The sequence below is a fragment of the Pelodiscus sinensis genome, chromosome 5 (genome assembly GCF_049634645.1).
Source record: "Pelodiscus sinensis isolate JC-2024 chromosome 5, ASM4963464v1, whole genome shotgun sequence".
Classification (NCBI taxonomy): Eukaryota; Metazoa; Chordata; order Testudines; family Trionychidae; genus Pelodiscus; species Pelodiscus sinensis.
In genome coordinates this window covers 59,452,041-59,464,113 of record NC_134715.1, presented here as the reverse complement: position 1 = coordinate 59,464,113, position 12,073 = coordinate 59,452,041, and the positions used below count along the sequence as shown (strand labels likewise).

The 12,073-nt window shown below is 38.0% G+C and overlaps 1 protein-coding gene across 3 annotated transcripts in view; it reads right to left on the bottom strand.

Annotated features, from left to right (window-relative positions):
* RXFP1 (relaxin family peptide receptor 1) overlaps positions 1–11,286 on the bottom strand; it is a 106,082-nt gene extending 94,796 nt beyond the window's left edge. For all 3 annotated transcript variants that reach the window (XM_025184006.2, XM_006121866.3, XM_025184004.2), the window contains exon 1: positions 11,077–11,286. Coding sequence is in view for 2 of the 3 variants with exons in the window: in XM_006121866.3 (XP_006121928.2) it covers positions 11,077–11,125 (49 nt within the window). In the remaining variant the exon portion in view is untranslated. The remainder of the gene's footprint in view (positions 1–11,076) is intronic.
* Positions 11,287–12,073: the final 787 nt, after the last annotated feature.

Sequence of the window (12,073 nt, the reverse complement as noted above, 5' to 3'; positions counted from 1 at the left end):
GTGAAGCCTGGCCTTAAAAATCTCTGAGGATGGAGATTCCATGACCTTACAGTGCTTCATCATCTACCTAGTGAAATAGTTTTTTCTAATATCCAACTTAGACCTCCCACATTGCAACTTGAGACCATTGTTCCTTGTTCTGACATCCATCACTACTGTGAGCAACCTCATTCCATCCTCTTTGGAACCTCCCTTCAGGTAGTTGAATTCTGCTATCAAATCCCTCCTCATTGTTCTCTTCAGACTAAATAAGCCCTGTTCCCACAGCCTCCCCTATGTCATGCTCCCTAGCCCCCTAATAATTTTTGTCATCCTCCACTGCTCTCCAATTTGTTCACATCCTTTCTGTAATGGGGACCCCCAAACTAGACACACTACTCCAGATATGACATCACCAGTGATGAATAGAGGGGAATAATTACTATCCTTAATCTGCTGGCAATGCTTCTTCTAATATACCATTAGCCTTCTTGGCAACAAGGGCACACTGTTGACTCATTCAGCTTCTCATCCACTGTAATCCGCAGGTCTGTTGCTGAGCTAGTGGGTCCCCAGCCTTTAACAGTATTTGGGATTCTTCTATCGCAAGTGCAGGATTCTGTACTTGTCCTTGTTGAACCTCATCAGATTTCTTTTGGCCCAATCCTCCAATTTGTCTAGGTCACTCTAGACCCTATCCCTACTCTCCAACATATCTACCATTCTTCCTATTTTAGTGTAATCTGTGAACTTGCTGAGGTTGCAAACCAACCATCATCCAAATCCTTAATGAAAATGTTGAACAAAACCAAGTCCTGTGACACTATGCTTGATATCAGCTGCCAACTGGACTTTAAGTTGCTGATTACTATCCATTGAGACTGATAATATATCCAGCTTTCTATCCACCTTATATAGTCCATTCACCCAAGCCATAATATTTTAATTTGCTAGCAAGAACACTGATGAAGTCTATCAAAAGCTTGGCTAAAGTCAAAGTACATGTCACCACTGCTTTTCCCATATCCAGAGAACCAGTTACTTCATTATGGCTATGTCTACACTACAAAGAAAAATCGGAAAAAGATATGAAATTGTGAACTCGTTTTTTTCAGGAAGAATGGCTCTTGCTCGAGAGGGGATTTTTTTGCAAAAAGAGCTCCTAATTAATTATACAAATGAAGCACAGCAATATGCTAATCTGAGCTTCATTTGCATAGGCTTTTGCAGAAGAGGGAAGCTGTGTAGATGTAGCCTTGGATGCACTGCATCTAGACCCATGGATTTGTGCATGTCCAGCTTTTCTAAATTGTTCTTAACCTGTTCTTGCACTCCTAGAGGCTACTCACCTCCTCACCATACTGTGCTACTCAATGCATCAATCTGGGAGCTAACTTTGTCTGTGAAGACGGAGGCAAAAAAAAGCAATGGGTACTTCAGCCTTTCCCACATCATCTGTTACAAGGTTGCCTTCGCACAGTTGGCCCCACACTTTCTTTGACTTTTTTTTATTGTTAATTCACCTGTAGAAACCCTTCTTGTTATCCTTCACATTCCTTGATAGCTGCAACTCCAATTGTGTTTTGCCTTCCTGATTATACCCTTGCATGCACAAGCCATATTTTGCACTCCTTCCTAGTCATCTGTCCAAGTTTCCATGTCTTATAAGCTTCGTTTTTGTGTCTAAGCTCACCAAAGATTTTTCTGTTAAGCCAAGCTGGTTGCTTGCCATATTTACTGTTTTTTTCTGCACATTAGAATGGTTTGTTCCTGTACCCCCAATTAGACTCTTCTGAATTCCTTCCCCCCCCATATGAGCCTTCTGAAGGATCCTGCCCATCAGTTCCTTGAGGGAGTAAAAATTTGCTTTTCTGAAGTCCAGGGTCCATATTCTGCTGCTCTCCTTTTGTCAGGATCCTGAACTCAACCATATCATGGTCACTGCTACCCAGGTACCCACCTACTTCTACTTCCCCTACCAATTTGCCCCTGATTATGAGCAGCCAGCCAAGGGGAGCATGGCCCTCCAGCACTTGCACCAGAAGTTATGCCCAGTGTAACACCATGCTGTGGGCATAGGAAAGCCATTAGTCGTGCAACATCGTGGGGGGGAGGGGAATGGTGTGAACAGCAAGAGATACTGTTGGGAAAATGTCAAAAAGAAGTCAAATGAAGAGTCTCTGTCTCAATCAAGAAAGATTCCTAGCATGTAAAGTTCTGAGGTTCACATATTAACCAAATATAGTGCTCTTTCTTGTACAAGAGGACTGGAAATACATCACAGGTCACTCTTACAGTATGCCTCTCCCAAAAGTGTCTTCCCATTCTGCCACGTGGTGTGGTGACACTGCATCCAAAAGGCGAGATTAGCATGGGTGTGCCTGCATGAGCTACACAGTTAATTTAGCTAGCATGGCCCAAACCAGAAGTGACTATACAGCAGCAGCACGGATTGCAGCATGGGCTAGTAATGTATTTTCCCGTTGTGCTGAGTGAGCTTGTGCAAGATGAACCAGAGTCTGTCTCACCATGTTTTCATGGCTATCTTTAGCCTCACTACCAAGCATGTGTTTCTGTTCCTTTATATATGACCTCAATGTTACAAACTGGAAGAGATCACTGGGACACTGACTTCTCTTTTAGAGTATGTCTGTGCTGCAGCTGAAGGTGTAATTGCAGCGTGGCAGAAACTTTCCCATGTTAACGTTAATCTGGCTAGCATGACTAATGATAGCAGTCAAGACACAGGTGCACAGCCTGCAGCATAGGTTGTGCAAACATGTCCAGGACCCCAGATTCATAGCTGTGTTGCTAACCATACCACAGCACATACTTCTTGGGTTTGGATTTAGCCTGGATAGCCAGAGTTATGCCAACTTGAGCTACAATTGCATCCTTAATTGCAGTGTAGACATGCACTAAGAGATGAATCAACGCACTAGGACTCTCTTCAATCACACTTCCTCCATTCATCAGGAAACAGAAACCATGTAACTTAGTGGCCAGTCACACAGCCTGATTAGTGAACTCTGAAAAAAATCTAGAATTTGAGGAATCACTTGTTATGAACAGTTCCTAAATAAAACGTACAGATAAGGATGAACTCTTCTTTTAGTGTCCTTGTCAGAAATTAGATATTTCTCCAGCAATGGTTGTTGATCAAATGTTGATCTATCAATAATCAAATTCATGCTTGGTAAGGATAAGATTTTGTTACTGTTATTTTCAGTAGAAGTCACAGACAGGTCATGGGAAAGCCTATGATTTTTACTAAAAATAATGAGGGACCCTAACTGAAGCCAAAGAATGAAGAAGACAGTCTGCCACTGTTTTTGGCTATAGCAACACTATTGCATTTTTGCGGACGAGGAAATGCAAATGAAGTGCTCATTTGCAAATCTTGCACTCCAATTTGCATATTCTCTTCTGATTCTTTTTGCAGAAGAGGTTGTTGCAAAAAAAACAAAAAAACACAGTGTAGACAGGGCCATTTTTTGGAAAAAAAACCTCTTTTGCGCAAGATCTCTTATTCCTCAAAAAATGAGGTTTACAGGATCTTGTGCAAAAGGGTTTTATTTCCAAAAAATGGCCCCATCTACACTGTGGTTTTTTTCCACAAAAACCTCTTCCGCACAAAGGATTGGAAGAGAATATGCAAATGAGAATACAAGATTTGTAAATGAGTGATTCATTTGCATGTCCTCTTCTGCAAAATAGCCATAGTGTAGACGTAGACCCAGTGTCCAGCATGCTCCAGGACCCCTGCCACAATAGTTTGGAGAGCTGACGTCTCCTCATTATCCACAGCAGCTGATTGCTCTAGCCTCACCCCACTACATAGGAGTATAAGTGGAACTTGCGTGACATAATCCTATAATTACTTATCAGGTTCTATGGGCTAAATAATAAGAATACATTTTCCCATGAGATAGATCTATTTGTCCATAGCAATCACAGCTGATGGTGAATGTCATTTAGTTCATTGTTTTACATGTCTTCATCGACATCCTTGTTCTTCTCTAGAATATTCTCTTTCTTTACACTGAAAACGAAAAGGCAACAACCTTTCTGAGGTGTAACACACTTGTTGGTTTTAAAAAAGGAAGAAGATCCAGCACTCTTTGCTTAAAACAGCTATTCAAAAAAGACTGAAGGCATAATATGAAAGGAAAGTAACTGTATGCCTATTCAAATAAACTGGCCAAGGATGCTTTACTTTATGGTTGTTTTAGCAATGAAAGTGTGCTGGATCTGTTCAACTAATGATTAATAGCTGGCCCTCCTAACATTAGCACTTCACTTATTAACTTAATTGCAATTGTATGTACTCATTGAGAGAAATCTTTTCCTGTCACTGGGCTCATTGCCTTAAAAATGCACTAGGTGATTCAGGTGAAAATAAAATTCTGGAATCTAGAACAGGAAAAAAAGAAAATAATTTGTCAGTTTGATAGACACTAGGGCTACGTCTTATTTCAAGAGGGATAAGGGATTTTTTGGAAAAGGCTTTATTTCCTGCAAGATCAGCATCTAGACTGGTGCTTTTTTCCAGCAAAGCTCTGTACGGGAAAAAAAAGCAGCAGCCGCCATTTTTATGCTAATGAAGTGCAGGAGATTTAAATCCCTGCTTCATTAGCAATTGCAATATGTCTAATTTACATCCCTTTTACGAAAAAGGGATGTAGTCTAGATGTAGCCTAGTAAAAATGGATCAGGGAAAGTCTGGAGGGACTGTAATGTTGCTTATTTACCAGACTTGATCCTTGACTTTTGCTCCAATGAGGCAGCTACAACAGCAACAGCAGCATTTACTCAGGGCAAGGTAGATAACTATAACATGCTGTACCAGGAAAACCGTTTTAATGATCTCAAGGGTTCTATAGGAGCATCACTACCATAGATCCCTGGGGATGCATTACATTTCATATCTTTCAGATGTTTTGTCCCTCCACCTTCCTGCATGTGTGGCTCCTCCTACATGTTGGACTGTTTTGACTTTATGCCATTCTCAACATTCATATGAGCACTTGTGAATTACCCTTAGAATTTCAGATTTAACATTGTATTATGAAAAGATATCCTTTGTTCAGATTCCCAGTATCTATAATGATTTCACCTCTATGATACCAATTTATTATTTGGTGGTGTCTGGGCTGTTTGTTGATCATATATCCAGTATTACACTCTCACAGGCCGTAGCATTGAGGAATCTTGTATTCATTTGAATGTCAAGTTTTGTTTCAGTAATGGGTAGTACTTGAGTCAGACATACTTAAGGCTCCTTTTCTGAAACTCTTTGCTTTCTCTATTTCTGAGTACTCTTGAGCATATTCACTAGAAGCTCGAACATGAAATTCACCTTTGTTCATTTTTCCCCCCAGTGTCAGATTCTTGTTTTACAAAATGTATCAAGTTGTTTAGAAACTGTTTCTGCATCAGAACATAGTGCACCAGCTATACATCCATGGACATATGTTGTTTGATTTGCTATTTCTTTGCAATTTGTACTGAAAGTGAATGGCTGCTCTTATTGAATGCTGCTGCTTTACCTCCTTTGTAGGAGATCTTTGAGTTGTGTTGCAATTGTCCTCACATAAATTGCAGATACATTTGGTGTTTACCCCCGGTTTACTTTTGGGTTCTGCCTTAGAATGCATTTTCAATCAGATGGATTTCCCTTTTGTCACTGCTGTCCAATACTTCAATTTGTGAAGGACAATTTTTATAAGCCCAGCAAATATCAACAGTTGTGTGCAAAATGAAGTCTCACATAACAGTAAAATGACTTAGTTATCCATTCCACTGCAGATAATTGGGGTCTAATTAACCCATCTGTAAGCTGGATCCATGCCACCATGCCCACGGTCACACAAATCAGCTCTTTGGTCACAAACTACAAGCAACACAGTTCAAAGTAGACACATGGCACCTTGTCAGAGATCTGACTCCTAACTTTGAATCTGGCAGAGCACCAATATTGAGTAAAATGGTCCTGTATCCTAAAGGGAATTTTTGCCACTGACTCATGGAAGCAGGATTTAGCCCAATGTGTAACAAACTCAGAATAAGGGTCACAGATAAATGAATAATGCAAAGAAGCTTAACATGATGTTGGATAATTGCTTTTGCTTTAGAACATGCTTTCTCTCTGCCTTAATGAAACAGAATTTCTACTGAACTGTTTTAACTACCTTTGCTTTCAGTCTGAGCTCAGTATCAGACTTGCAGACATGAGTGTAAATTACCAGTGCAAAAACCAGATATTGATTTTGGATAATGAGTCTAAATAAAGCACACCTTCATCCAGCCTTCTGTCCCTCCCACTTCCAATCTTCCCGTCTAGCTAGTCCCACTCCAGTTTGTCTTGTCTTTCCCAGTTCTCCTCCATGCAGCCTGGGTACCAGTAAGGACAGTGGAAGGGGTCTTACTGGGACCAAAGGAGAGACAGGCTCCCTGCTCTCAGTGCCAGTGCCTGGTTTGGTTTCACCCGTGTATGCCCGGGCTGGAGCATGCTCAATCGCTCTGTGGAGATACCTGTCAGAAGATGGTTTATGTGCTGTAATGCTGTATGAATGGTACATCCATAGTCCAGTCAGCTCCGGGAGTCCTGGAAGGCTCAAGCATGCTCACTGAGGATAAAAATCTTCAGATAATTTTTTATAGGCTTGTAACTTATTCAGATTTGGGTGAATGTTCACAGGGACAGTAAAAGGCACATTCCTGAGTCAATGACCACTCTGCTAAATTTTAAGTGTATTCTACTAAGCAAAGAGATGCTGGAGCTGTTCAAGGAGAAGGACACCAGACTTTAGCATGGACAAAATAACTCATCCTGCTTCTTGAAAACAGTTAAAGCATTTTGGTTGAAATATTCTTAAAAATCCAGCCCGAGGCAGACACCTAGCAGGGAAAGTTTCAGACCAAATGGTTAAAGTTTGGAAAAGAGCAGTTGAATACAAGGTCTTCTAATGAGAAATATTAGGCAACCTAAATGACAGTCAAAACGTCCTGCCTTAATACAGAGCTTTTCCAAGGATACCTCAGAAAAATGTCAGAAAAGTGGACATGTTTTGTTGGTGTCCCTGTAAAATCTTGTTTCATGAGGAAGAAGGAATGGTCCAAAAGAGGGATTTTCCCTCTGACATTTGGCTCCATGTAGATGGGCCAAATGTTAGAAAAGCCTCTTTTAGAAGAAAAGCGGAAAAAGATATGCAAGTTGTGGTTCACAATTTGCGTATCTTTTTCCAGCTTTTCTTGGAGTAGACAGACAGACACACAATACTTCAGCAGGAATGCAACACACACGCACACACAGAGTGTATTTTCAAATTCTTTGATTTGCCAATGTTTAAAGTTTCAAGATCTTGATTATGTGCATTAGTTAGCAAGAAGGAAATGATAATGTAACAATAACTCAAAGCTGGAATTAATTCTAGATGTGAGTCTACTGGTGACAAAAAAAGTAGGTTAAATGAAAGCCCAGAGAAGCTAACAAAAATATTCTATACAATGATTTTTCCAGCTTACCTAGAGGTTGAGATAAAGGGGAAAATGGAAATATTTATGAATACAGAAGAGGTTCGACATTTGTGGCAAATCAGCTAAAACAGGTGGACATCACTGGTAAAGCTTATCAATTTTTCTATCTGACTTGGGATGGTTTTCTTGTTACAGTTGCATGTCTCACTGGATTTGACTAAATGAGCAGGACCTTTGATATAAAGGAAACCGATCTTGAAAAAACAGAGGTACAAAGAAGTGCAGACAAGTTTCAGGTAATGCTAAATATGTTTTTCTTGTTTAGTAGAGTTAAAGAAGAGAAAAGGAATGGAAAGAAAAGAGGAAAAACAGTAAGAGGAAAATGGCAGGCACCAAGGTGAGAGAAAAGAAGAGAGGACTGAAAAAGAAAAGTGTCCCTAAGTTGGGCATAGAAAGTAACAGAAAATAAAGTGAAGAGAGAGAGTTAGAGTGCTTGGAAAGAAACAGGGCTACAACAGTAAAAGCGGTCATTTTATCTTTGTGTTGTCACACTATAGTTCTTTTCTTTCTTGATAATTGCAATATTAATAGTTTGAGTCTGCAAATAGTCAAAGTCTCTCAAGAGGGAATGGAGATATGTAATGAAAGCCCAAGCAAAAAATGTGTATCTTAAGGAAGGATTTAAAGAGAGTGTGAGGTAGCACACTAAACAGAATTCTGTGTGAGTCTTTGTCTGTTGGATAACAGGAATTTTAGCAGGACTAATGCTTTTGGGAGCTTTTTTAAAGAAACACTGAGGAGGGACTGGAGGAGGTCTTTAAAAATAGAACAACCTCAAAACAAACTCCTTGATATCTGATATTATTTGATGGTCCAGATGGTGACTGAACAGATTCTAAATGAACAAAGTAAAATTAAGAAAATACTGAAGGTTAAAAAAGTTTGGGAGAAATGTATTTATACAGATAGTAATTCATGTGCAAAACTGAATACTGAAGTACTGAAGGCAGAGGCTGCAAGTGTGTGTAAGTATAGATATTTAGAAGGTAAAAACAACAGAGGACCCAAATGATAGAGGTGGATTAATAAATGTAGGTGGGCCAGGCGATCTTCCTTGTAACCAAATAGTTTGTTACTATGATATACTTTAAAAAGACAAGGTAGGTATTTTTATTGGATCAACTTTGAAATTTGTCTCTCTCAACAACAGAAGTTGGTCAAATAAAAATATATTACTTCTCTTCTCTTTCTAATATCCTGGGATGACCATGGGTACAACAGTTCTTCATATGTTACCTATTGGGAGTCAATAAACACCTTAAATTAATTGACATGATAGTTAGACTTGACAGAATTATACTTCATATGATTTTCGTTAAGTACTTTTAGATTTTTATTGATTTAAATTAACAGTTACAGGAAATGATTGGGAGGGTGTCAGACAATTTTTTTTAAAGACAGCAGACATTCAGATTAAAAAAGGTAAAGCTTTACAACTCTTAGAACACACATTGTCAACATCCTATGTCAAGATATACAAACTAAATATCTTCGCATCAAATTCTAAGTTAAGCAGCATTTTACTTCCTTTGATTATTTGTAAGTTTCAGGTATTAATGATGGAAATATTCTTTAGTGGGTTTGTACATGTTGTGAGATCTGTGTTTACCAACAATTAGCATTAACCAGTCTAATCTTTCCAAGGCTACTTATACTATAAGAGTTGGAATTCTAATTTAAATAAACTTACTTTATTGAATGATTGACCATAAATAAGACTTTATTAAGTCATATCACTCACAGACTAGTCAAGATCACATGTTATATAAAATTATGATCTGTATCCCTCCAGTAATGTTATTACACAAGCTCAATACTGAATTTCTTGCATACCTAAAGCTCACATATTATGATATAATCTGTACAGGCTTGAGGGGAGGTTGCATTGTCTAGGGGAAAGGGTACTTGATTGGCGATTTAGGAGACCTGGGTTCTACTCCTAGATGTATTACTGAACTACTGGATGGCCTTGGGCAAGTCATTTCACATCTGGGTGCATCTTTCTGGGCAGGTGGAGATCAGTCATGGAAAACAGTCCATCTTTATGAATGACAATTCTGATCTCAAATCAAGCTGGTTTGCCAAAGTTGTGCCAATCACATATACTACATGGGATTTTACCAGTGACACTGGTTTATGGGATCAGATGAAGGCAAATCAAGCAAGTAGTCTGTAAAGGCATAATCCAAAGCAAGATGCAGGCAACAAAAGTTTTTCCATGACCATTAACAGGGTTTAGATCAGAAAACTCCAGGAATGATATTTGCAATTAATTTCTTATATACCCTAAACTCCCATGGAAGTTAATGGGAGCTTAGCATATTGAAGGATACATGATCTTACTTACACTGAGTAGTATCTTATTCCTGAGAACTCCCACTATTGCAGAAAGGACTGCTTTCAATGGAAAAATCACAAAAAGCAAAGTATAGCTAAAAATAAGTAAGGGTGATTGAAACTAAATTTAACTATTTTGTACACAAAATAATTTATTAAAATGCTTAACATTAAAATGTCATCATTGCATAGGGTTAGATTCTGTGACTATAGAATTCAACAGTAGTTACAGTTTTATATAATAACAGGTGTATTTATTAAGGAACAATCCAATGTATTAATCAATAACTGGAAAAACATTCTAAATAGTGCAGTACACATTCCTACTACAGTACTGGGTTTACAGTGTTTTCTTATGGCAGGAAGAGAATAAGTTGTTAATTCCGAGGGCTCACATGTCTTTTGGATTTCTAAAATAGTCTAATGTGACTAAAACTTTTTCTAGTCCCAATTACTTCTGAAGACACAAATAAGGTTAAATAAGAGTTGTAATTCTATGGGAACAACTCTACCCAAGTGGGTGTGCAGCACTTTAAAAATAGAATATTCAAATTAAATAAAAAGCCATCCATTAAAAACAAAGTGTGACACAAAGATCACAGAAGGTCAGCTGAAAAGCCCATCATAAACCTTATTAGCATTTCAAGGAAATACTAAAATTAAAATCTATTTTCATCTTTCACAGAAGGTTGTTGACAATGTTGAATATGATGAATGGGAATTATAGATGTTTAAACAGTAATTTGCTTTTTAATCAAAAGTGTTCAGTGCTAACATAGTATAGTATGTCAAACTAACACACTAAAGGTATCTAAAATGTGTATTATATAGGGCTTCTGAAATGAGCTTCTGTTACAGGAGTCTCCATTAAGTATTTACAGCAAGTAAAGACTACCACTAGAAACATTCATTGCAAACACAACCCTTTACTTCAATATTTAAACACTGTACCTTATTTCAGAATTTCATTCTAATTCCTGTTAATATAACCATCAAAGAGTAAGTGCAAAAACATTTGATACAATTCTAGCCCTATTTGCTGTCAGCTAAACGGACAGTAAACGACTGTATGTTTATAATGCAGGAATCCATAAAAGAAAATGAACTGTCACAAAGGATTGTTGCTGAATCATACCCATATTTATTATAAAAATCTCACTGCAGTTTCACATACTTACTTTGCAAGGTACTAAATAATATACAAATGTTAGGTGTACTTACAATTTGTTCCAAAAATCAAGACTAAGTAGAAGCAGCAGTCAGATGTCATCTCTCTCTCTTACAGAGCAATAGAGTTAATAAAAGTGAACGTATATGGTCTCCTAAATTGCATTCAAACCACAGTGATTGCTGAATGTTCTATTTCTGAATGCAACCTTCTGCAGAATACAAAGCAAGCTTCCCTCCCTTCTTTTTGCTTCCTCACTTACTCTCCTTGCAGTCTCTCTTTCTCCCCCCCACCCTCCTCTGCCAAGCAGTGATAGGGGAAAAGTTTTGAGAACATACAGTCTCTTCTTGTTTACACTAAGGATCTTATTTCTGTGTCCTATGACAGACTAAGGCTCGGGCGGGTGCATTGACAGATATTTTCCCTGTTCAAAGGCACTGTTATCCAGAATAATCAGACCTCTGGAGAATTATCAATGGAACTAGGGACTTCTTAATCTTGTCAGGAGGAGAATATTAAAGAAAAATGACCCATTTAAATTAATCCCTTCTAAATTAAACATTTGGTACAGTTCAGATAAAAGATTAGTGTTTTTTCTGGTAAGGGGAAGTAATAGGAATTTTTTTTATACATATTAGGAAATCAATGATTAACTAAAGTATAGGAATATAAACAGAATGTATTTTCTATAACATCACATAATTTACTAAAAATAATATTTGTTTATATTATTAACATTAAGTATTACTTTTGCATCCTTACTAATGCTAAACTAATTACCTGAAAGGGTAAAGAAAAGAGCCCCATCCAAACATTTTTCACAGAGGAATTAATAACAGAGAAATTAATATTGCTATAGCTCCTGAAGTATTTTCCTGCTATAGTAACTATTTTCTCCTTATTTCATTTATCTTGTGCTACTACCCATAGTAACATCCTTTACAAGAGTCCCAAACTCCTTGGCTACGTCTACACTGGCAAGATTTAGCGCAAATACTCTACATGCAAGAGCATGTGCCTTTGTGCAAAAGATTTGCTTTTGCACAAAAG